This window comes from Nestor notabilis, unplaced genomic scaffold, assembly GCF_000696875.1.
Source record: "Nestor notabilis isolate BGI_N333 unplaced genomic scaffold, ASM69687v1 scaffold8638, whole genome shotgun sequence".
Taxonomy (NCBI): domain Eukaryota; kingdom Metazoa; phylum Chordata; class Aves; order Psittaciformes; family Psittacidae; genus Nestor; species Nestor notabilis.
Window position 1 is genome coordinate 1 of NW_009941541.1, and position 26,081 is coordinate 26,081.

The following is a 26,081-nucleotide window of genomic DNA, read 5'->3' on the forward strand; positions in this document are numbered from 1 at the left end:
CTCCTCCTCCTCGCCGCGGAGCGTTCCGGGGACACAGGGACACGACCTGCCTCCGTAGGGAGCGGTGCTGTTTGTGTGCGCTGCCTGGGGTCTAGTTTTGAGGGGAGAAGGAGGGATTCGTGTTGTTGTTTCCCGCATCCCAGCGGGATACCTGCTGCTTCCTGCTGCAGGCTTATGGAAGGGGAAGAGGGATTCCCACTAGCTGTTAGGCAGTGCTCGCTGTCCCTTTGTTGTTGTTGTTGTGTTTTTCAAAAACTGCATGCTCTTCGCTGCCCATCTGCCAGGGTGTGCTGCCTCTGTGTGTGCCCGTGTCCATGCACAACGAGGGTATCCTCCACCAAGATCTGTTTCATGTTTTCCTGCTCTCCTTCCGTGTATTTGGGGTTATTTTCCTATATGCAAACATAAACATTGACAGATGCTGGAGGGGGGGGGAGTATAGTCTGTTTCTTGCTTGCCAAGAGCCTGTTGCCTCGGTTCATACACACGGGGCAAGGGTGCTGCTGCCTTAGAAAACCTGCTGGGCTACTTTCCACGCACACATGTGCTGCTCAATGCTTGACCACCACATACAAGTACCTCAGGAGGCTTCTTCCTGTCTACAAAAGCTGTAAAGACCGGGGTTTTTTTTCTCAGCCAAATAGACATGCTCGTGTCTTTCACCAAAGCTTAAGGGATGACTTCTCCAGCCCATCTCCTGTTTGCGTTGTGGAGCTGGTTCTGCCTGGTGATGAGGGAGGAGGGTCTGTCTCCTCCTACCCACATGCTGAGCAGCTCGTGCCCAGGTAGCCAAGGAGGCCCACGACATCCTGTCCTGGATCAGAAGTTGTGTGGCCACAGGACCAGGGCAGTGATTGTCCCCCTGCACTGGGGAGGCTGCACCTCAAATCATGTGTAAAGCTTTTGTTTGACACTGAGGTGCTGGAGGGGGCCAGAGAAGGGCACCGGAGCTGGTGCAGGGCCTGGAGCATGAGTGTGATGGGGAAGGGCTGAGGGACCTGGGGGGTTTAGTATGGAGAAGAGAAGGCTCAGGGGGGACCTGATCGCTCTCTGCAACTGCCTGACAGGAGGATGGAGCCAGGAGGGGGCTGGTCTCTGCTCCCAGGGAACAAGGGATGGCACAAGAGGAAATGGCCTCAAGCTGCCCCAGGGCAGGTTTAGATGGAGCTGAGGAACAATTCCTTGCCCAGAGGGTGCTCAGGCATTGGAACAGGCTGCCCAGGGCAGGGCTGGAGGCACCGTCCCTGCAAGTGTTCACACACCATGTAGACAAGGCCCTCAGTGCGATGGGCTAGTGGTGGCCTTGGCAGTGCTGGGAACGGTTGGAATCAATGATCTTAAAGGCCTTTTCCAACCTGGTTGATTCTCTGGTTCGATACAAACACACACTAGGGTATTCCCACTGACTGCTGACCAGAAGGCGCCGTGTCCCCTGCGGTGCACATCAGGAAGGGCACAGACCGCATGTCACCAGTAGCCTTTGGGAGGCAGGCCAGAATTCCTCCTCACACGCTTCCAGGGGAAAGGTTTCCACTGTCCTTTCATGCCTCGCACATTCCCACAGACGCCAAGCAGCAGCTATTTCGGGGCCTGCCCGCAGCCCGTGGCACTTCCTCACTACACGTGCGTGAGGTCACCCGATCTTTTCCTTTCCCCCTTCCTTAGTTTTTATTCTGTTTATCCTAGCTGTTACTTAGCTGGAGCTCACCCACTGAGCCGGGGAGCTTGGGAGGTGAAGGGTGAGCTCCCCAGCTTCTAGGTGCATGGCTTTGAAGGCTGAGTGATGTGTTGTCCATCATGCGTGGGGAACCCTGCAAGGTGACACCGTGTGGGAATGGCTTTGGCCACACTCTAGCACCCAGGAGTCTTTTTAGGGTATTTTAAGTGCTGTGTGCTTTTGGTAAGTGCTCCATCCCTGGCAGTGTTCAAGGCCAGGTCGGACAGAGCCTTGGTCGACATGGTCTAGCGTGAGGCGTCCCTGCCCAGGGCAGGGGGTTGGGACTAGATGACCTTAAGGTCCTTTCCAACCCAAACCAGTCTACAATTCTATCATTCTGCTGCCATCAAGGTCTCTTCCTGCAGCTTGATGTCTCCATGTGACACAGATCCAAGGTGGGATGCACCTGGAGACCTTGCCTGGGTTTTAGTGCATCTGTTTAAGGGGCTGGAGCTGAACAAGTGTTGACCTGCTGGCGCAGACACAGCTCTACCAGCATAAATGCCTCCATTGATGTACAACTGTTTATACCAGAAACCAGTCACAATGCTGTAAGTGTCTCTCCCTGAGGACTATTTCTATTTAAACAGCTGGGTTTAATCCGAAACTTTAATTGGTGTGAACACTCCAAGTAGTCCCTTTCCAGGGGAAGGGAATTTCCAGCCCTGCTTTAGTCTCCCCAGGTGGATGTTGCACTGATGCTGACTTGTCAGGAGGGAGGATCGCCCTCGCTTTCCCATGCAGGAGGTTTTGTGCTGGTTTTGTTTACAGCGTGAGAGAATTTCTCTTTTTGTGACTGTGAGGTTTGGAGGGGGGTGGGTGGGTGTGTCCGTGTCCCTGTGTCCTTATGTATTTGTGCTGTAATACGTAAGAGGAGCAGTCAGCAAGTGAAACTGAATCCCTGCCATGTTTGTTGCAACAGGAGGTTAATCATAAACTCTGGCAGCTTTTAAAAGGGGTGGTTTCGTTCTGTTGGTGTCCGTAGCAAACGTGTGCAGCTACGAGGGTCGGGTCAGCTCCTTGTGAAGAGCATCACAAGCAGCTTTCTTCTCCCCCGCCTCACCCCCGTGTGAAGCTTAGTATTTTTGGATGTATCCAAAAGCTCAAAGGAGGCTTCTTCATTTTATGCCCTTCTTGGAAATGGATGTGTGATGCCTGTGCCCAGAGGTGAACCGTGTTTGATATGGAGAAGGTCTTGGTGCTTGTATGGCTTGCTCACATCTAGTGTTTCACTGGTGTTAGATGGGGCAAACGTCTTTCTCAGAGGCCTTTGAGAACACTGGAGTATATTCCTGTCTGTAACGTCACTCCTTTTAAGCATTGTAATCTACCAGCTTAAACGAGGAGAAAGTCAAACTGACAAAGCAGCGCTGCTTCTGCTGGCACGTGACGGGGAAGGAGATGTCCCCTGACGTAGAAGGGATTGTCTGTTGACATTCTTCTCTCTCGCCTGGTTAGAAGTAGGTTATCCCTGCTCAAATTATGCAACTGTGCAGACAGCCAGACTTGAGGAATTCCAAATACTTCAACGTGTCAAGTGCTGACTTCTAAATGAAATGCCGTGGTTGCAGAGCGTGTTCGCAGTCTGTCGCTAGAAATACAGCATCAATCTGGGAATGGCTGCAAAGGGGCAGCAGCTTCGATTGCTTGTTCCTTTGAAACAGTGTTGTGTAAGATGGCAGGAACAGAACTGGGTGGGAGATGTGCCTCTACCTGTAGTAGCATTTTGAAGTGGAAGTGGGCGGTTAACACTTCAGCAGTTATAAGCAGGGAAAAATAATACCTAAAACATCGATCTGTGCAAGAAAATCAAACACTTCACGCTTGTGGCTGCTGCTGTCGCTTTGAAAGGTGCTGTTTGTAGCATATAGATCTAATGAAATACTTGTGTACTTATTGCTAAGTAAACACAGGAGTCCATTTCTCTTAACTTGCTTGGAGATCAAATTGATTCTTCTCATGGTTTCACCAGATGAAAGCAAATGTCCAGTGCTGCTTTGTACAGGGTGCCAAACTGAAATGGGGGTGGTAGGAAGTGAATGGCGAACGCAGCCAAATGGAATTCACATGTATGGCTTGGGAGAGAGGAACACGTTTAATTCTTACATTCCAAGTAGAGGGTAAGCGGAGGAACACACATAGACAGCACAGAAACCCTTCCCCCGTGAGGTGAAGGGGTTTGGAGGTGGCCCGAGCTAGAGGGTAGGTGCTGCCAGTCATGTTTGATAGCGCCTGTTAGGCCTGTTGGATTTGCCAAGACCTTTTGAGCACTTTATACCTGTAGCTTCTGCAATAGATCCCACAATTTGTGCAAAAGGAACTCCTGGGTTTGTTTCTTTAAAGCCAGTGAAAGGTAACCTCATTGAGTGCCTTCTAGTTTTTGTAGCATGAGAAAGAAGAACGAACCTTTTCCCAGTCGCCACCTGATTTGCGATTTCATACATCTGTGTTCTCAGTTTTCTCTCTTCGGGTTGTTTTTCAGTCCTTTTCCAAGCTGTATCATCCCAGTCTGTTAAGTACATCTGTCTGTGGAGGCTGTTCTGCATCACTTTGTTTTCCTCTTTGAGCTTTGCTGTATTGTTCTGAGGTGATTTGACCATAATTGTTTGCTTGCTTTGCCCAGGAGGACTGAATGCAGGCAGGTTTTGTCAGAGCAGAGATGCTTTCTAATAAAGGGACACTTTGTAGCTCGTCTGTGATAACATTATAAACACTTTCTGTGTGTAACTCATTCAGAAGCACAAATGAAGGTAGTAATTGCAGTCAGAGCTATTTTAGTGGAAATGCAGACACTGAAGATGATCTTGGTTTATAAATCTAGTTACAGATGGTAAGTTGATATGTATTTGGATATTACCAAGACTGTTTTGTGGAGTAAGTTCTGGTGGGTTCTTGCCAGTCTCCTGGAAGGTTTTGGAAGCATGGAAATGGAGAGCCGAGGGCTTTAGAAACCACTAGTGGGTTTGGGCATCACTGGTGGGTTAATGGGTGTTGGGGACAGATATTTAGGTAGTGTTGGAGCTCTGCAGGTCGAAGAGTTTCAGCAGTTTTCTTTCAGTGCCTTTTTTGTTTGAGTGGATAAATACCCTGGTAAGAAGGAGCTACTCTGGGAAATTTCTGTGCAACGTTAGTGAAGATACCAGAGGTTGAAAGAAAGCCCACTAAACTCTCCCTAACCCCAGCCTGATCCATGGATATGACTCTGCCAGTCCAGGTTTGGCCATACAAGGGGGAGAATCGGGTAGTTGCTGCTCACCTGATACGGTGGTTTGTGGATAAATATGAGGATTTTTGAGTTCTCAGGGCCAAGAAGAACTCCTTTTAGGCACTGAAGTTTATCTGCAAGAAGTCATCAGGAAAACAAACGGCTAAAAGGGTGATGACACAACCACATTCCTGCCTTGCTTCAACTTGCTCAGGGTGCTTTATAGCTGCTTCCGTTGGAAAGGTGGCTGCTTGTTTATGTGTCTGTGACACCTTGAGCTGGCTGCCATCCACACTGTCTGGAGCAGCGCTGCCTTTTCTCCTCTTCACATTGTCCAGGATGTGTGACTTAGCCTTGATCTCTCCCCTTTGTTCTTTATGCAGGTTTTGCTCTGGTGTTGCTTGGCAGTGCAGGCTTCCAGCACTTTGGGTGTTAATGGGACTAGTAGTGTGCTGCAGGGAGATGTAAGTTTTGCTTTGGGCTTGGGAAAAACTCATTTACTGTGGATTTCACTGATGTGTAACACTTCCTTGCTCATCCAAAATAAGAGTGAGGGAAGGGAAGCTGTCATTTTTTGTCGTAAACCTGAACGCTTCAAACAATCCAGGGGTTGACAGGTAAGCTTTGTGCTGAACTAGTAAAAACTAGCACTTAGCCAAATTTGGCTGTCACCAACCTAATGATGGTGATATGCAGTTACAGTCATTTGTTTCTGGAAAATGAGGAGACAGGTTTGTCATTTCCAAGTGACAAAAATGAAAGCCTTGTGCACATAAGGTAGGAGGCACAGCAGAGAGGAGGGATTCTTCGCTTTGGTTGCTGTTGGGGCGTTTAGGCCCTGGTTTTGTCTTGGAGGAAATGAAGAAATACACGTGTGAGGAAGCACAGGTTGGGTTTTCTTCCTTCTGAGCCTTTCCTGGCTCTAATGCAGCAATGCTGCTAGGAAAGTCTTGAACCATCCTGGTATATTCTGGCCCGCAGATACAAATCCCATGCCATCTTCCTTGAGATTTCTTTCACATGGTCCCACCAAAAAGGGCTTAAGAGATTTTTGCTGCTGTTGCTGATGTGGAAGGTGGGCTTGAGGTAGTGGTTTTGGTGTGCATTGTTCATTGATTTCTGTTGCTACACTTGAAGAGCTGAAAGTGAAGACTGAAATGCCATGGGTAGCCATGTTAAAACTAGAAGAAACAGCTTTCTGGAGTTAGTTTAATCTAGAAAGTTGCTGCCATGTGACAAATGAAAGCACTTCATGGATATTTTCTGGCAATTTGCAGTTCTCAGAAGAATTTAATGTTCAACTTGGTTTGGTTTTGTGTTGTTTGTTTGTAGCGCTGTTAAAAACCAAAGCCTATAAACCCAAAGCCTCGCTTTTTAGTGAGACAAACTCTCATGTAATGGCTTTTCCACACTGAGAAATTTGGGAAAGGTTTAACCTGACTTTGCACAGAGTGAAAGTGTAAAGGAGCCATGAGGATCACATAAAAATTATTCATGAGCACTGTCATGGAAAGAGTGGTTAAATTTGACTCTGTGCCTCAGGGATGTAACACATCAGTCCATAATCTGATTATGTTCTGTGGCACTTGTCTACGTGAGGACATGAAGGGGACTATGAATTCACTTGTTGCTTTATTCTAGGAACAAAACAACTTGAAAGACTTGGAGTTTGCTTCTATCTTGATGGCACAAACACCTCTAGAGTGCTCTGATAAACCACTGATAGTTTGATCCTGTGCTGTTTCAGAGACCTTGTGAACAACCCGAACTGCAGGGCAGTGGATCTGCTGTGAAACATCTCAAAACATTCTACCTAGCGAAGTTCACACTAATTCGTACTGTGAGAATAAACATAACTCAGTCTAAAAAAGACCTTTTAGCAGTTAGGGCTCGTGGTGTTAAAGCCTCTGCATTATCTGGAACACTGATGTGAGGTTGCTACGATGAGAAGTTTGAAGTGAAGGTGGCGTTTATCTGGTGTGCTTATTCAAGCATATGAAAGCTAGATTAGGCACATAAGGTTTGTACTTCACACTACAGCTTCTAAAAGGCAACAAGTTAAATCTGGGTCCTTTGAAGCAGTAGATGGTAACATTCTGTTGTCTGAAAGAGATGACTGCAAATAATCACACTGAAACTTGGAAAACTCTTGGGAAAACAAGGGGTGGGGCAGGGGGAAGGCTGTGACGACATGGGGAGTTCCTTTCATGTCATTATGGGTAAGGGACCTTAAAGCTCCTCCAGCTCCAACCCCTGCCCCAGGCAGGGACACCTTCCACTAGAGCAGGTTGCTCCAAGCCCCTGTGTCCAACCTGCCCTTGAACACTGCCAGGGATGGGGCGGCCACAGCTTCTCTGGGCACCCTGTGCCAGCGCCTCAGCACCCTCACATGGAAGAGCTTCTGCCTCAGAGCTCATCTCAACCTCCCCTCTGGCAGGTTCAAGCCATTCCCCTTGTCCTGTCCCTACATCTCTTGTCCAAAGCCCCTCTCCGGGTTTCCTGTAGCCCCTTTAGGCACTGGAAGAAATCTTACTTAAGAGATCAGCTGCTGCACTAAACGTGGAATTTGTTTGAGCCACGAACCTCAGTTAAGTAGAAAGATAGAGAGCCTTAAGAAAATAATGTCTCTTCTCTTTATGTCTCTGTAACTGGTTCCAAGAAGTATTTTGTCTTCTTGCTGTTGCATAAAAAGCCATCAGTGGCGTCAAAGCAACCATTTACATACGTCGCACACTGCTGAGCTGCCCTGATTATTGTAATCTCTTCTTTTAATTAGATCCCAAGATTAAGAGGTGCTGTCTTGCTGATCAGCACACTCAATGTGTGCCCTATCAGTTCTAGCTGGCACATGTTCCTAGCTGAAACATCATCTGGTGAAGTCAGATGCTCTGAAGAGGTCTAAGTATACTTTACTTTAGAGACATGTGAAGAGGGCGCTGCACAGAGAAGAACCTTTCAGGAGGTTAAAATGAATGTTGACAAATCCCTGACCAAAAAATGAGGTGTTCAAATGGTTGGGTGGTCTGTGGGCCTTTCAGTTTGAGTTTAATCATGTGGAGACCTTACTCCAAAGTCACTTTTAACTCATTTAGCTTCCACATTCTAGCTCAAGTCCGTTATTTGCTCCCTAATATATACTATTGAGGCTTTAATTTCATCCTCTTGGATTTCCCATGAATTTCATTCTGTTCCTAGGCCTCCAGTTCTCAATCATGTGTCTGTGTTGTGCTGACAATACATCTTAACCTTTCCATCAGCATTTTCTGAGCCAGTGTCTCTATGGAAGCCCTGGGAGATCATTGCTAAGACAAGTCCTCATGGCACTGGAGAGGCAAATTCTTCAACCTGTTATTTCAAGTACATGAATGACTTCTTTTCAGCCAGCTCCTTAGCTTCAGTTCGTCTGTTCATCTCCTTGTTTTCACTAATAGCTGCATGTCATGTTACTCAAACACTGTAATGAAGTTCTCCTCATAGGTGGCATTGCTTTTTCTTCCCTCAAAAGCACGTTCTCCAGTCAGCTTTACACACTTTATGTTCAGTAAACACAGGTGCTCTCCTGTTTTCTGTTTGTTTTCTTCTTCTTTTCTTTAGCTTGTTTTCATATAGGCACGTTTCTGCACTTGTATACCAACACCTATAATCATCTACCTTGGAGAGATGAAAACATCTCTGTATTTTTAAATAATCAGAGCTCCTGCACTAAATATTTGAGAGATGGAAATAACAGCGTTGATGTTGCCAGGCTTTCTGGCAGGTGCCTACCACAAAAGGAGACAATCTTTGAACACTCCTGCCTCTTCTCCTGGTACAGTAGCACCTTGAGAATGAAAGCTTGGTTATAATCACAGCAGAGCCCGATGGAAACAGCTTTAGATTGACTTCTAATGAAAGGAGTGGTAACATGTTTTACATGCCTACAGCGTGATCTTAATCTGCAAGTTTTATCTAGGCTGGGAGTTGTAGCTATGCTTTAATCTTCTTGCTGGATTCATCTAGCACACTCAGTGCCTTCATACAGAGCTCTCTGTTGTCTGCCAGTGGTTCCCAAGCATTTTTGGGCACAAGCTGTTGTCAGCTCTCAGCTTCTCCCATCACTCAGCAGGGTCTGCTGTTGGCCACGGCCATTTCCAACACTGTGCAGACTGTTGTCGTTGCCCAGGAGCCAACGTGCCCGTTTAGCAGGTTAGATTTCACTGGGTATGACTTGAATTTCAGCTCTGTGACAGCTCCTGCAATTGAAATTAAAAAGAAAGGTTTACGTTAGGATTCAATTCCATTGCCAATGGGAGATCAGTCAGATCTGCCGGCCATATAAACAGGATGAGAAGGGACAAGAATAAATCTAGAAGTGTCACTTTGATGAGGAAATGACAAGGCAGAGCTGCATGAGAGTCTGCTGCAAGGATGTGGCTGCTGGTGCAGTTAATGAATGTGGCCTTGGCATCTGTAATCTGTTACACTCGGGCAGATGACTTTTTCATTCTGCCAGATGCAGGGGGTTGGAAGAGCTGGTTTCTGAGTTCCAGGACATGTTTGGGGGTTTCAAACAGATACAGTCTGCAGAGGACATGCTGGAAGATGTGTTGACCCAAATAGGTGAGTGCTGTGTCTTGTTCTGTTCTGTCACTGGGAAGGTTTGGCAGGTTTGTGGATCCACTTTGGTTTGGGTGCACACATACCCATCCTCTTTGCTGGGCTCCAACATAAGCTCCTCTTCATGCTGTAATACTTCCAGGCTCTCTGTAATGCCTCCTGCCACGCTGTCAGAACATGACTGCTGAATTTGTACTTCTTCATTTCCATGCAAATGACTTAATCAGGAAAACAGCCCAAAAGTCCCTAAGACACGTTGAGCTTCACATTATGTGTGTGAAACAGCGACTCCTGAAAAACCACCAGTTAAACCATCACTATTTAACTAATGGTTTACAGGTCTTTCTTATGGTCTCCCAGTACCACAGCTCTGTGGTATGTTTTGGGTTGGTTTTAATATTCTAAAATATAAATGTAGTAGACGTAGTAGGTGGCAGAGGGGAGATTGAGATGAGCTCTGAGGCAGAAGCTCTTCCCTGTGAGGGTGCTGAAGCGCTGGCACAGGGTGCCCAGAGAAGCTGTGGCTGCCCCCTCCCTGGCAATGTTCCAGGGCAGGTTGGACACAGGGGCTTGGAGCAACCTGCTCTAGTGGAAGGTGTCCCTGCCCGTGGCAGGGGTTGGAGCTGGAGGAGCTTTAAGGTCCCTTCAACCCAAACCAATCTGGGATTCCATGAAATCAAGTAACAGGAACGTGCAGAAGTAGATTGCAAGGACAGCACCATTCCCCATCCCTCCTTGCAGTGGGGATTTGGTAGTATGTTGTGCCAGGGTCTTTACCAAGCTGCTTTGGCTTCTCTCACAGGCCACTTCGGTTTTGCTCAAATCAGCTCTGAGCCAAGACAATGGATGTGTCTCTCACCCTGTGTGGCAATTGGGGGATGTGCTACTTGGGTTTTGGAACAGCCAGGAGCAAGCTCTACTGAGCCAAAACTTGGGACCCCACTTTGGAGTGATGCATGAGGATGACAAAACGATTTTTCTGAGCAGGGCCTGGGCTCATCCTGACAAAAGCTGAGCAGAGATTTGTCATTTCTGTACCTATTTTTAGGAGTTTGCACAGGAATTGGAGCTCTGTCATTAGCCTCATACCTGGTGCATACCACTTTCCTCACCATTGAGTAACCCACATGTTCCAGTATGTGGAGAGCTTGAGTTTGGTACATTCAGGTTGGTTTCTGACCAAGGCTTACACCTTGGTGCTAGTTAGAATTAAAACAGAAAGCCAGAATAGATGATTAATGATAAGGGGTGATAAGTGGCATTGCAAAGAGAGGGGGTATCAGCTCCCTCTATATTCAACACACAGCTGAAAAGCAGTATAAGAGGGTCAATACTTTTATGTGGGGGGAAATAGGTCTGTTGTTACTGCAGTATTTGCCCTGAACCTTCCTTTCTAATGTATATGTAAATGTTTTCTCATTTTCTCCTTTCTGTTGCAGCTGACCTACCATCTCCATTGACAATAAAAGCATTTGGTAGAATAAATTGCCGGTTTTGGCACCCCACTACTTGTCTCAATGCTTTCACCAGCTCTGAGAATTCAACTGCACCTTCCAGCTTTGCATCATGTCAATTCCCATTTCCATCATCTGAGTCATTCTTTTCCTGTCCACATTAAAGATTGATGTTTTGGGTAGCACTGCTAATGTAACTTGGCCATGCCCTCACACATCCCCCTTTTTCTCATGGTATATAAGTTAAAGCTTTTGCTTTCTGTTATCATAGGATTTAGTTTTGGGTCAATTTAAGAGATGTGCTAGGAATATGAAGCGGTTAGAGGCCTGGATACAAAGAAGTTAAATGCTTTTTGCAAGTAGATGCAGTCAGCAGCCTCAAAAGCTCTGGCAGATGGAAAGTGCCAAATCCCAAACTTGAACACAATAAATGGCCTTACCCACTGCAGAACTTCTGAAGTACATAGGAAAAGCACAACACTCACATTTATGTGGCTTCTGCTGTGAAAGGGAATATTGCTGCTCACAAGAAATAGATGGATAGCAGTATTTCAAGTCCTCAGCTTGCTACATGAAATCACACAACCACTACAGCTCCCAAGTGGAGTTCTTCAGTTACTTACCTTCATTACCAGTGATTCTTTGTTGGGCAGACAGAGGTCTTCTTGTCCAAGAACAAACCTCCCCTTAAACTCCTTAAAACAGAAAATGCCTGAAAATCATCCTCTTCTGAGAAGCTTGGAGGGAAAGGACATGGAAGCAGGTTCAGTGTCTTGTGGCACTTGAATAAAAGTGGTTTCCAAACCAACAGACCCAGAGCAGCCCCAGTACTGAATGCTCTCCTGTGTTTTGCAGGGTATAATATCACCTCAGCCTCCATTTATAGACTTCAGCTCAGCATCTGCTTCAGTTTTTACCCTAAGGTGCCTAAGGGTGGTTCTGAAGGAGGTAACACAAGCTCCTTTGTGCACTTGCAGTTGGAAGTACACTGTCCTAGAGGAAATTGAAGTGCTGAAACACTGCATGCTTATCTGGATGCTTCATTTCCCTGGGCCAGCCACCCACTGCAGCTAAAGGTTACAGGTTTGCATTCCACAGATACCACTACACCAAAGTGAACGCTGCACATTGACGTCATTTTGGAGCCCAGAAACCTCCTGTTTACCTTCTCTTCTTCGTAAATCCCAAAATCCCACTGTCAGGGTTGGCAGTGGGGGGTTGGGTTCAAACCAGGTTTACTGACCTGACTTAAAATATGGGTTTAAACAGAGTTTAGAAGGTGCTGTTGAGTCCTTTGAAGTGAGAACAACGTGGCAGCTCCCACCAGCAGTTGTATCAAGTGAAACGAGGCAAGATCTGCAGTGGGAGATTGGACCTTTTATTAGGCCAGCTAATAAAGTCACACGTTTATCCCTATGGAAGATTTGTGCTGCTGCTGTTTCATGGAATCCCAGCCTGGTTGGGGTTGAAGGGACCTTAAAGGTCCTCCAGTTCCACCTTCCACTAGAGCAGGTTGTTCCAAGCCCCTGTGTCCAACCTGGCCTTGAACCCTGCCAGGGATGGGGCAGCCACAGCTTCTCTGGGTGTTCCAGTGCCTTGCCACCCTGGTAGGTGCTGTAACCAGTGCTCAGTGACTGGTTTGGGTTAAAAAGATGACTGGTAATGTGATTTACGCCATGGCTTCACAGCTGAGGGATTGGTGAGCATGAGGGTGAGGGTTCCATAAGCTTTTTGTGCACTAAAGCCAACGTGGCATTTAGGTATCTGAAGCGTGTTGGCTTTAGCATTCAGAAAAGTGGGTGTTTTCATGATGGAAGTTGCCACAGGTCAGGATACAGAGGTTAAGGTGCGGTGGCAGTTTTGTGGTGGTAAAAAGTCACTCACTTCTGTTGTAAAATGATGTAGCTGAGTGAGAAACTGAGCGTGAGCAGCTCTGTGAGCTTGATTCACTGACTCTTCCAAAGCAAAACCCCAAGATTATCATGGGTGCCATGTTTCAAACCCAGTAAGAATGAGCTGGGTTACTTTGAACTCTTCCAATGCGTTGTACATAAGTGTGTGGGGGGACTGTGGGAGGAGTGTGCTTCCAGCAGCTGGGAAGGGAAAGCAAGTGACTGTCTCTTTGATCCCAACCCCAGTCCCTGCTTGGGGAATTACTGATGGTTTGTGACTTGAAGAGGGAACAGCCTGTCCAGCTCCAAGCCACTTATCACTTAGTTTATGTGTGCACCTTGGTCTCCACACCCCAAGCGACTGTGTATATTTAGTTCTAGTTTATGGTTCTTTAAGCGCTCCTGTCTCACCCTGTATCTTACGGTCAAAGAGCTCTGTCATGGACTAGCTCGTAACTGGTAATGAGACGTGACAAAATATCACTTCAAACTGGTGATGATCCGGAGGCGTTGGACTTCAGGTGAAGTTGGAACGTTCCAGCCCTTTACCCTCTTTGGTCACTGTGACTTAGTGCAGCTGTAAAAGTGCCCTAAAAGATTAACAAAGAGAATCGAACCATTTTATAACCTGCCCGAGCTTCAGCAGGCTCATCTTTCCATGTGGGAAATGCTTTCATATTGTTGAAATCACCCTCTAAAAATCCTGGACGTTCTTACTGCCTCACTAACTGTGAAGAACTGATGCTGTTCCCCCTCCTCAGCCCACCCCTTTGATTTCTCTGTCCACACCAAAAGCTGTGTCGTAGCCCCTTGTTTGAGCAGTGTCACTGCAGTGAGGGGAAGGTTGTTGTACAGAAGCGACTGTACAGAGCCCTGTCCCACATTGGTGGCAGGCTCACTGCTCCTGTAATAAATCTACATCCATTTATTGCACATCACTGACATCCGCTACTTTATGTTAAATTCTGTAACCAGATCAAGGGCAAGGAAGCAAAAAGATAAAAGAAGGGGAAAGGAAGCCAGGAGAGGCGGGCAGGAAGGAAGCAAAACAAGGAATGGTTCAGAGCAGGATAGCAGAATAGAGCTGTCACACTTAGAAGGATGAGCATTACTCATTCAGATGGAGAGAGAAGGAAGATCGGTTTGTCTTCTGGGCATATAAGACTTACATGCTTAGACTTTTCTCCTTGTTTATAACTAGGTGTTGGTACTAGATCTAAATACCAGATATACAGATAGTCCTTGCGAATGTATTATTCTTTTTGTAGCTGCTTGCTAACAGAAGTTCTCTGCACTTCTGATGTGCCAAGGAACTGCAGCAGCAACTGGGACTTCAGAAAGAAGGGTATCCCAAGGCCAGTTTAGAATATGCTGTTTAAGATTTTACCATAGGGTTTTGCTCTGAGATCAATGAAATATGTTGTTCATTTGATTCATGGTAGAGAACAAACAGTCTGGATCTTCAGATGCCTCTTGAGGTCGATACATTTTCTTTCACCAAAGAGAGTGTTTTGCTTGTTCTTACCTTGTTCCTCTGCAGGAGTCTGAAACTGCATTTTAAATCCGAATGGCCCTTATCGTTTCACTCAGACTTTATATATATTAACTCCTGGTTAATCTGTTCTCTTCAATAGATGTTTTTTCCTCTGAAGGGGGTTGCAGTATCAAAAGTGAAATCATAGGAACAAGCAGCAGCCAAGTGATGTCTGTAGAGCAAGGCTAGACTCTGATAGCTGCCATTTAAATCTGTGCTAAGACTTGGGAGATTTGGGTGAGTTGTTCCAAACTTGCAGTGCTCTTTGTATCTGCAGAGCTCCATTTGCAAAGTGTGGTGTGTGTCTGTGTACGTGTAAGGGAAAGGAGAAGGATGATGTGAAGCAGTTGGCTGACTCCAGGAAATAATCACATCCAACTCTGTTGTTGATGTTTAACCACCAGCTATCCTGAGATGATATTTCTATAGCTTGTTAGTTGTGTGAGTCATGTGGAACACAGGAGACTCTTCATGGCAGCTTGGCAGAGGGCTTAAGAAGGTGAAACCTGATGGCTTGTGTTTCCTTTACAGGGAAATAATCCAGAAATAACTGGAGGAAACCCAGGAGCTGGTTTTCCTTGCTAGGAGATGCTCTGCTCTCTGCAAGTAGAGACAGCCTTGGTGACAGCAGAGGTTCCATGCAGGGGCAGGGCATGTCTGGACAGAGCTTGGCACCATGTTGCAGAGGGAGGGAGCTGTAGATCAGCTTCATCCTGCTCAAATCAGAGGCATTTAGTTCTCAAATGCTGCTGCAGCCTTCAAACTTGCAGATGGTGTGGGGTGCACACCCCCTTCTACTCCTTCAGCACAGAAAACATGTGTTTGCTCCCACAAGAAGGCAGTTGTGTGTTTTTCAGAAGAAAACAGTTGCCCTCCTTTGTCTTATTTATCACATAAATCAATTTGTGTGTATTTGATTTTAACTTCCCTTTGAGGTTTATAATCCGGTGTGTTTTGAAAGGGATTTTCAATAACTTCTCATCCTAGTCCAAAGCTAGTTAATAAAAGGAGCTTTAGGCAACCAGTACCTGCTTTAAAGCAGCAAAGCAGAGCTCCTGGCAACTCTTATTTTGTGTTTAGCAGCTTGAACTCTGCCCTCAGCAAATTCATGCTGCAGTTTCTCTAAAGCTTTTCTGCTAGGAAATACCTTCTCTGGGAGATTTGCCTGCTCCTGCACACTTGGAAGTGCACCCAACCTAATGTCTTTTTCACTTAAAAGAATCATTCAGCAAAATCTGTCACGTTTAAGAACCATTCCTGGAACCAGAAAATAAAAATACAGGTTTCATACACAGCTGATAGTTTCAGAAAGGCTTTTTTAGCATTTTTGTTTCCTTAAACTGTGTTTTCAGTGGGCAGTAGCAGAAGTGTGGAAGATACTAGTGGGGCGATGATCTTAAAGCTCTTTCCCAACCTGCTTGATTCTATGATAAATTGCAAAGCTAAAATGGGTAGATGTGCTCTTTGGTTTTGGAAATGACACGTATGTCATTGCATTTCTCTAGAGATATTCCATTGCACAGTGTGGATCCTAGAAAACCTTGACCTGAGTGCATTTGCCTGGGTATTTTCTTCATGGATTCTTAGAACCGTGAAGCCACTTGCGTTTTCAGAGATGAAAATGACACTTCTCCTCTTTGTTCCAGGATACCCGTGGTCTCTCGTATGTGGCAAGAACTGTAGCAGAGCAGTGAAAAGATGGGTGTGAAAACCTTCACTCACAACTCCCCTGCACACAGCCAGGAGATGCTGGGCAAGCTCAACATGCTCCGCAACGATGGCCACTTCTGCGACATCACCATCCGCGTCCAGGACAAGATCTTCCGGGCTCACAAGGTGGTTTTGGCCGCCTGCAGCGACTTCTTCCGCTCCAAACTCGTTGGTCAAGCAGAAGATGAGAGCAAGAGCGTGTTAGACCTGCACCACGTGACAGTGACTGGATTTATCCCTCTCCTGGAATATGCTTACACAGCAACACTGTCTATTAACACAGAGAACATCATCGACGTGTTGGCAGCAGCCAGCTACATGCAGATGTTCAGCGTGGCTAGCACATGCTCAGAGTTCATGAAGTCCAGCATCCTCTGGAATACTCCGAACAGCCAGCAGGAGAAGGTGCTGGATGCAGGGCAGGAGAACAGTGCAAACTGCAATTTCACCTCTCGGGATGGCAGCCTTTCTCCTGTGTCCTCCGAGTGCAGCGTGGTGGAAAGGACCATCCCTGTGTGCCGCGAGTCGCGGAGGAAGCGCAAGAGCTACATCGTGATGTCCCCAGAGAGCCCCCTTAAGTGTAACACACAAACAAGTTCCCCCCAAGTGCTGAATCCTTCAACTTCTTACCCAGAGTCCAGAAATCAGCCCGTGGACTCGTCCTTAGCTTTTCCCTGGACTTTTCCTTTTGGAATTGATCGAAGACTCCAGTCTGAGAAGGTGAAGCAGGCGGAGAACTCGAGGACTTTGGAAATGCCTGGGCCCTCCGAGGCCAACAGGAGAATTGCAGATTATGTGACTTGTGAGAGCACAAAGGCCAGTTCTCCCCTGGTCATTGAGGAAGATGTGCGTGTCAAAGTGGAAAGGTTAAGTGATGAGGAGGTTCATGAGGAAGTATCACAGCCTGTTAGCGCATCCCAGAGCTCCCTGAGCGATCAACAGACAGTCCCAGGAAGCGAGCAAGTGCAGGAGGATCTCCTGATCAGCCCACAGTCTTCCTCTATAGGTATGAGCATCTCTGGGGTTAGATACGTGTACAAATAGGCATGTGTTCACTTAATAACACTGCTTTGTATTTTTTTCCTGCTTTACTTTTGGGAAACTGCCTGGTTTTTTCCCTGTTTTATGAAATGTTACATATAAACTCTGATGTGGGGACGGGATTCGGAGCTCTTTACCTTTGCAAAAGGCAGCTATGAGAAAGAAGCCTGTTGGTAGACCAAGAACAGGGCTTGGAGCAACCTGCTCTAGTGGAAGGTGTCCCTACCCATGGCAGGGGCTTGGAACTGGACGAGCTTTAACGTCCTTTCCACCCAAACCAGTCTGGGATTCTAAAAGGCATGATCTCAGCTGAGCTGCCACACCAAATCTGAGAGACTTGTGGGTGTAGCCACAGAGGGATAGAATGGGACATGAAATCTCTGCCTAATCATGACAGAGAGCCTTTGTAAGAAGATTTGCAGGGTGAGTGGTGGAACACTGTCATCTTAATGCCCCAGACGGAAACAAAACCACAGTCTTAATACTGAGAATCTTTCCATTTCTGTGGGATTTGGGTCTCAAGTTCCTTCTTCAAACACTGCCAACTGCTGAGAGAAACCTTTTTTTTTCCATGAAAGACAACTCGAAGCCAGGTTTGGGTTCTTCCAGCTGTGTATTAATAGCTTATACTTCAAAGTTACTGTAACAACCCCTTTCTTTCCTCTGCACAGAAGGCATTGAATGGCTTTTAGGAAGTCAGAGGTTTTGCACTATTTCTAGTTTAATTACCTAAATTTGGCCCAAATCAGCTCTTTTGCTTTCAGTTCAGTGGCTTGACCTGTGCTTGGTAGTTTGTTTGCTCCAAGATGTTTAATAAAGCCTGGTTTGTTTGAAGAAGGCAAGAATGGCACATGTACTAGTCTGTTTCATTCCAGTAATGTATACATGAAAGGCTCCTTCAGTTAGTTAAGTAAATAAAGAACAACAAAGTACATAAATACAGCCTGTGTTATTATACATTTAGTTGGGTCAGCATAACACTGGGCCTGCTCTAAAGGAAATAAATACATCAGTCTGACCATTCCAGGGTTGCAATATAGAATCAGTGTTGGTAAACTACTCAAGTAATAGTCACTAGAAAGTAATGCAAGTGTTTTCCATTCAAGGCTTTATGGTGTTGGGTTTGTTCCCTCAGTTTGTATAGCTCATGTATTGATATTTTAGATGGAAAATGTTTTATTTGCTGGAGATAAACTTCTTTTTTTCTGCCAAGCAAATTTAATATCATTTTAAGTGTAAGTCTTGAAATGTAAGTTGCCAGAATAGTGCATAGATTAAAAACTCTGCGGGGCAGTCTCCAGGAAAAGTGGTCCTTGGTCAAGAATAGGCTTTAACTCCTTCGAGTTGGAACTTTGGAAGGGCATGAGATTGTTTCTGTTGACAAGTGGCTTTGCACATCACATCTGTCCTCAACAGGCATCTGTTTTGAGGCCACATGTTGTTTCGGATAAAGTTTTCCATCTTCTTTTCCCTGTTCTGCTCTTGTGAGACCCCACTTGCAGCACTGGGTGCACTTTTGGTGTCCTCAGCATCAGAAGGACATGGAGCTGTTGGAGCAAGTCCAGAGGAGGCCACGGGGATGCTCAGGGGCTGGAGCACCTCCTGTATGGAGACAGTCTGAGAACATTGGGGCTGTTGAGCCTGGAGAAGAGAAGCTGCGTGGAGACCTCAGAGCAGCTTCCAGTGTCTGAAGAGGGCTACAAGGATGCTGCAGAGGGACTCTGCATCAGGGACTGGAGCAATAGGACAAGGGGTGATGGGTTCAAACTGAAAGAGGGGAAGTTCAGGTTGGATCTAAGGCAGAAGCTCTTCCTTGTGGCTGCCCCATCCCTGGCAGTGTTCAAGGCCAGGGTGGACACAGGGGCTTGGAGCAACCTGCTCTAGTGGAAGATGTCCCTGCCCGTGGAGGGGGGTTGGAGCTGGATGAGCTTTAAGGTCCCTTCCAACCCAAACCAGTCTGGGATTCTATGTTTCTGTGGTTGTAGGTTTTATACCACTGGGATCACGTAGCTGAGCACTTGTATGGCACAGGGCAGAGGATCTTAGCTGTGGTGATTATAATGTTTAAACCTAAATCTGTTACTGAGGATGTTATTGCACCATGTTCTTCCTTAGAATGGCTACAGCGAGAAGAAATGTGTTAGGCCAAAGTCTTCAAAGTGCAGATCTGGTTTTGTCTTTGTATATGTTTGAATTCATATTTAATGGTCTCTGCATAACACAACTCTTTCAGCATAGTTTTTATTCACATTTTGTTATAAAGAGAAACAAGGCTCTTAGTTATTAGCACAGTTCATATGCACCTACTATATGATGCAGCTAGAAAGCACTTTTTACCTCCCAAAGATGTATTTCCTTATGCAGCAATAGAAGAACAGCAAATGCAGGCAGCAAGATACATTCAAGTACAGCTTTCTCTTGCCTGAACATATTTTCCTCTTATAATTGCATATCTTTATCTCAATGTTTTATAGTGCATTTAGAAAAGCGCCTCTCCTTCTGATAGTGCAAAAAGCTCTTATTCACAATTTGGGCCATTTCAAGAACTGTTCATTTGCAATTTATTCTGTTTGGAAGCACTTTCTCAGATGGAAGGAGACATGAAGCAGGGCCCTGATAAATAAGTCATTGTGGTTACAACAATAGATATGTCTGAGAAGAGATTTGCCTAACTCATTAACGCTGTTTCCATTTGAGAGGTGAAGGCATGAAATTAATCCTAAGAGCAATTTGGAGTATTTTTCAGTGAAGCATTGCAAGAGCAAGAAGGATAGAGCAGAATGGCATTGACTTTTGTAACGTTATAGGTTGTATAGGTGCTGCATTCCCCAAATCCAGTTTGTCATTCCAGAATTAAACATTTTGATGCTATTGGTGTTACTCAGAATAAAAATCTCTGCCAGAGATCCAGTTTCCTCCCCTCACCAGCCCCATAACATAAGGCAATGATAGTTCACTTAGGGAAGGTTTCATAGAACCCACTGTCCTTTAGAGAGACAGCTTTTGGGGAGACTGTACTCTCACTCTTTTTGACAAAATACACACATCTTCTGCTTTACTTTGTTCCTTCTCTCTGGTTTTCCATTTTGACTGATCCTTGTCATTATAGACCTAATGAGACCTGTTTTTCCTAGTGATCTTGTAGAGAAGAGTTCCCAAATTCAGATTGCTTCTGTGCCACTCTCTTAGAAAGCAGAATCATGTTTACCACAGCAGCAAGAGGAGCTCCTGGCACTGTCCTGAGCTTTGCTTCTTCTCCAGATGTAGGTGTAGAGAGAGGAATCTTCCCCTGTCTGTTCTCATCTCACTGTGTTCAGTGGTGGAGACCAAAAGGCTGTTGGGCTGTTAAAGTTCAAGCAGTGTTTATGCCACCTCAGCAAAGGGAAGAGGAGGAAAGATGGAATTACCACTTCCAAGTGACTCTCAGGCTGCTAATCATACATTTGTCATGGTTTGGGACCCCCTGATTTGGAGAGGAACGACACCAATTCTGATCCTTTGGAAATGCACTGTGAGGGTGCTGAGGCGCTGGCACAGGGTGCCCAGAGAAGCTGTGGCTGCCCCATCCCTGGTTCAAGGCCAGGTTGGACACAGGGGCTTGGAGCAACCTGCTCTAGTGGAAGGTGTCCCTGCCCATGGCAGGGGTTGGAGCTGGAGGAGCTTTAAGGTCCCTTCAACCCAAACCAGGCTGTGATTCTATGAAATTTGTCACAGTTCAGCCATTCATTTTTATAATTTCCCATTGCATCCATAGACATCATCAGAGGCAAAGGAGGAACATGAGCAATCTGCTCTCTTAAAGAGAGAACAAAACATGGTTTGTCTAAATGGTCACATGTAACCATAGACTCATAGAATGGTTTGGGCTGAAGGGACCTTAAAGCTCATCCAGTACCAACCCCTTGCCACAGGCAGGGACACCTTCCACTAGAGCAGGTTGCTCCAAGCCCCTGTGTCCAACTGGCCTTGAACACTGCCAGGGATGGGGCAGCCACAGGGAAGAGCTTCTGCCTTAGATCCAACCTGAACTTCCCCTCTTTCAGTTTGAACCCATCACCCCTTGTCCTATTGCTCCAGTCCCTGATGCAGAGTCCCTCTGCAGCATCCTTGTAGCCCCCTTCAGACACTGGGAGCTGCTCTGAGGTCTCCAGCAGCTTCTCTTCTCCAGGCTGAACAGCCCCAATGTTCTCAGCCTGTCTCCATACAGGAGGTGCTCCAGCCTCTGAGCATCCCCGTGGCTTCCTCTGGACTTGCTCCAACAGCTCCATGTCCTTCTGATGCTGAGGACACCAGAGCTGCACCCGGTCCTTCAAAGTGGGGTCTCAGAGAGCAGAGCAGAGGGACAGGATCACCTCATTCATCCTGCTGCTCACACTGCTTTTGGTGCAGCCCAGACAATTCTTTTACTCAAGGGGTATGGTTGCAGGGGGTGGGCACCAGTTCTCAGCATTGTTTTAGCACTGTACTGCCAACTTCCCCCCCTGTTGTGCTGACATCAAACCAACCTTGCTTAAAACACGGATTCAACACCGGGTGATGAGGGAGGCCCATCTGAGCCACAGCCTCTTCAGGTGAATGAAGCAGTTTTGATTTAGTGCTGCATTTACCTTAGATTCCATTTCCAAAAACCCACTCGAAGTGCATTTGCTCAGCTGTTGGTGCCCTGAGCAAAGCCCTGGAATGGTTTTGTGTGTACATTTCTCTTACAAACAGATGTTTGGTCTCTTTTGTGTTGCATTTCTAATGTCTCATGGGGCTCTTTCTCTCTAAGCATCTTATCAATAAATGAAGGCGTTATCTACAGATACACATATGGGAAGTTTGGAACACAGTGCAGTGTAGCAGGATTGAACTTTATTGCTCAAGAAGCTTTGAAAACTGATGAAATTCCTGCTTTACAGTGCTAGTACTGGATGTGTTTGGAAAACTCTGCCTCTGTTTAACATCATAACTTCTTTTCTAAGTGTACCAAATATTTGCCCTTCGAGTTATCCATGTGCTATATAATCTGTGCAGAGGAGAAGTGCATTTGGAACACATTGCTTCTGGGTTTCCCAAATGATTTTCCAAGACAACTTTAGTATCTTACACCCAGGAAGCAGTGTTTGTCAGCTTTGGGAAAGCAAATGTGTATCCACCTGCCCCCCTGACCCTTTTGGAACACTTATTTGCATTAAATCCTCCTTTTTTCTTTGCCTAGGCTCAATAGATGAGGGGGTCACGGAGGGACTACCCACACTCCAAAGCACCTCTGGCACTAACGCTCACGCGGATGACGATGATCGGTATGTACCAGTGTGGTGTGCAAACTGTTCTGCTGTGCTGTAATTACCCTCTCCAGCCTTAATCCCACAATGTTTAGTTGTTCTAACATCTACTTCTCTGTGGTGATCAAAGTACAATCAGTGCCTGAAGGTTCAGATGCTTCAGAAGAACGTAGGTGACGAAAGTCAGGATTTGCTTACTTGTTGCTTTTCATTTCCTGTGAAGAGACATAGTCATGTTTTCCCTTTATTAACAGATTAAAGCAAAATCTTCACTGTGAAACAAGTGTGGTAGTTGCATGGATGCTAAAGCTGACAGAAAGCCACGAAAACAAGTCCCTAGTCCTGGCTTCACCAGACTTTGCTGTGGCCATAAACCACACAAGAGGCAGAACAGCCTTAAATCTTCTCTCCCAAATTTTCTGCATGTAGCTTCTCACCAAGGTGCTGTGTGTCACTTAGTGTAAATATTTAGCAGTCTTTGGCTGGGCTGAGATGAGTAATTTAAAAGGGAATCCCTTATAAGGGAAGGCTGGCAGAGAAAACCAAACTAAAATGGGTCTGTTTGGTCCAAGATATACTTCTTTTAGAGCCAATGTACCTGCAAGTGTCACACAAGGGTGCACACCACCCCTTTGAATGGATTTCTTTGCTTTGGTGTGATGGCCTATAGTTAATAACCCCCTTTCTAAGCTTTAAGGAGTGGTTTGTGAGACAAGTGGGGCTGGGGAAGAGGTGGGAACCTTTGGGAGGTGTCAGGTGAAACTCCCTGTAGAGAGAAGTATCAAGAGCTGCATTTTCCTAGCTCATAAAATCTCTCCTGCCATTTCCATCCGAAACCTGTCCCATTGCAGGATTAAATCTGAAGGGAAAATAGAAGATTTAATCTATCTGCTAACAAACCACAGTGCAAAGACAATACCCAGCACTGAGGATTTGAATTGACAGTAGGAGCACATGTTGGCATTAGAACTTATCCACATTTTGAAAGCTATAACTCTAAAGTCAAGTGGAATACGTATTTTCAGCACAAATTCCAAATGCATAAAATCCTTTAAAGGCACTGAAAATTCCCACTAAAAGTCTCTGCCATGCAGAAGAGGAAAGAATATTTGCCCAGGTTTGAAAACAATTGGAGTAACAGAAGCATCAGCAAAACCGACTCGAATTCGCACACAGTTTATGCAAGAAGGGAACTAATATGGGAATTTTATATAAAAAGATGGGAATTTATGGGAATTTTATACTCCAGACCTAAATTTTTCTACTAAATTATTAATTTTATAAACTCAGATGAAAGTGCCAAGACTTTCCTTACTCCATGAATCCATTTGAATGCACCTTTAGTTGAAGGCCAGGTTGTACTTTGCTTTATTAGTAGAGATTCTCAGAATGTCACAATCAGTTGTGAGTGGATGCTGCAAATCCATATGGAAAACTGTATCTTTTAGTCAGCATGGATTATATTTCTATTCATTAACCAAAGCAAAAGATGAGGCCATCTAAAGCTCTTCCACTGTTAACATCCTTAGCACTGTGGAAACAATTGTAAGTATTTAAACACTGAAGATCTCTTTTCTCTTGAGTTTCTGTGTTAAATGTGTACATTAGGAATTGATCCTTCTCCTGAACCAGTGTTTCATGTAATAATAGACACACAGCAATCTGTTAAGTACGAAAACTCCTGTTTCCCAGTGAAGGCTGTGTCCAATATTCCACATTTTGATTGTAATGCACTGTTCCAACACACATCTGTAATTCAGCCTTCGCCTGCTTTAACAGTCTCTGTGTTTCAAAAGGCTGCATTTAAGCAGGAGCTGCAGAGGCTCAATTATAAAAGATCTCTGTGATCCAGTAGAATGAGAACCTCCACTTTGCTCAAATCATTGTTATTTACACCTAGAGAACACTTTGAGGCTCACTGAGCATTTTGGCACTGCCATTTGTCAGAGTTTAGTTAAATATGTATACAATCTCTTGGTGAAAAGAAGAAAAACTGGCAAGTGGAATAGTTTAGTGTCACAGGGAAAACATTTTCAACCTGTCTCTTTATCTGGCTCTTACAGAAAAGCTCTGAGAGGAAATGTTAAATGCCACATTTCTCACATTTGCAAGTCATGTAAAATGGAGTATTTATGGGGAAAAAGAAGCAGGGGGGAGAGAAAACATGTTTGTGTTTCAAATGTAATTCCTTCCTTGTGCTAAGGTCCCCAGTAGCTATTTCAGCCTGCTTGCAGTGCGAGGATGGAAAGAGTCACACCAGTCATTGGTAGCTGGAGAGCCCCATGATTACCATTATAGAAGCTCAGGAAGAGGAGGAGAGAAGCAAACTTCATCCTATATTTCTTCTAGGGAGATTGTCCCTGTAGCTCTTCTCCTTTTTGTGGAGAAGTTGAAGTCATTCTTATCTGAGCACAGTGGGTAGGATATACGTGTGTGTAGCTGGATGTATATCTGCAAGCAGGAGTTCTTACTACCTGGCCAGCCACCCTTTTCTCCCCCCTGCATTGCACATAGCTGTGAAAATCAGAATGGTGAATTCTCCACCCAGGTGAGAGCAAGGAAACCCTTCCCAAAGGGATTTGTCCCTTTGCCAGCCTGCATGAGATTTGGCAAGTGCCAGATGAGGACATATTGTCCATCTTGAGCCCAAATCACTTGGGCTATTTGATCATCAGGCTCTTATGGCAGCTGGAATTCCATGCCTTAGGCTTTTTTTGCAGGCTTTCCTTATCCCTTTTCTTTCTCCTTTCCTTTCCCCCTTCTCCTTTCCTTTCCTCTTTCCTTTCTCCTTTCTTTTCCCCTTTCCTCTCCCATTTCCTTTTCTCTTTCTTTTCCCCTCCTTTCCTTTCCCCTTTCTTTTCCTGTTTCCTTTCTCCTTTCCTTTCCTCTCCTGTCCTGTCCTGACCTTGACATTTTGGGTAGCAGACCTGCCTGTCAGTCTGTATTAATGGAGTTGTCATTGGTAAAGTGGGAAGTGTACAGCCTTACCAACTCCAGAGACACAAGCTGCCAAGCTGCTATTTCCACATCTGAGTAAAATCTGTCCTTTCTCTGGTGAGCTGCTCACACAGAGCAACAGGAGTGTCAGGGTTGCTCAGGAGTTTGCTCAGACAAAGCAGAACCTTCCTTTTAAAACACCTTCACTTATTTCAAGGGCATTTGGGGAGCCCTCAGTTGGCTTTTGTAAGCACCTAAGTGGCAGTGAACTGTGTTCTGCCAGGCCCAGGATATGAGCTTTAGGTTCCCTCTTGCAAACATTCCCTTTAGCAAAGATCAACAAGCCTGTCAGCATCTGTCTTCCCCACAGCAATCTGGACCCTGCTGTGTATAAAAAGAAGTGAAGGACAATAAAATTTCTTCCTTAGAGCAAATATTATTCCAGTTTTGTGTGAGACCAAAAATCCTTCTGGGGTTTACAGACCGATTGGTACTAAGCTCCTTTTATCTGGTGTGTATCGAGAGGTACCTCTTTCTGAGGTGGTGCCCTCTTTCTCTCCAGATACATTTTACAGCTGGAGCTTTTGCTGCAGAGATCCATCTCGTGCTCAGAATTCAGATACCAGTTCTCCCAGTTGTATTGACATCCATTTCCAGACAGTTTGGAGGAGGTGATTCTAGTTCTTGTCCTCTTGGTCTGGTCTGTGGCTTTTTGTCTGCTGTGTAGG

At 45.6% G+C, this 26,081-nt stretch overlaps 1 protein-coding gene across 1 annotated transcript in view; it reads left to right on the plus strand.

Annotated features, from left to right (window-relative positions):
• Positions 1–16,096: 16,096 nt before the first annotated feature.
• The window catches only part of ZBTB44 (zinc finger and BTB domain containing 44), a 16,666-nt gene continuing 6,681 nt past the window's right edge, over positions 16,097–26,081 (plus strand). The window contains exons 1-2 of the mRNA XM_010020951.1: positions 16,097–17,114; positions 22,350–22,434. Of these exons, the coding sequence (XP_010019253.1) occupies positions 16,097–17,114; positions 22,350–22,434 (1,103 nt within the window). The remainder of the gene's footprint in view (positions 17,115–22,349; positions 22,435–26,081) is intronic.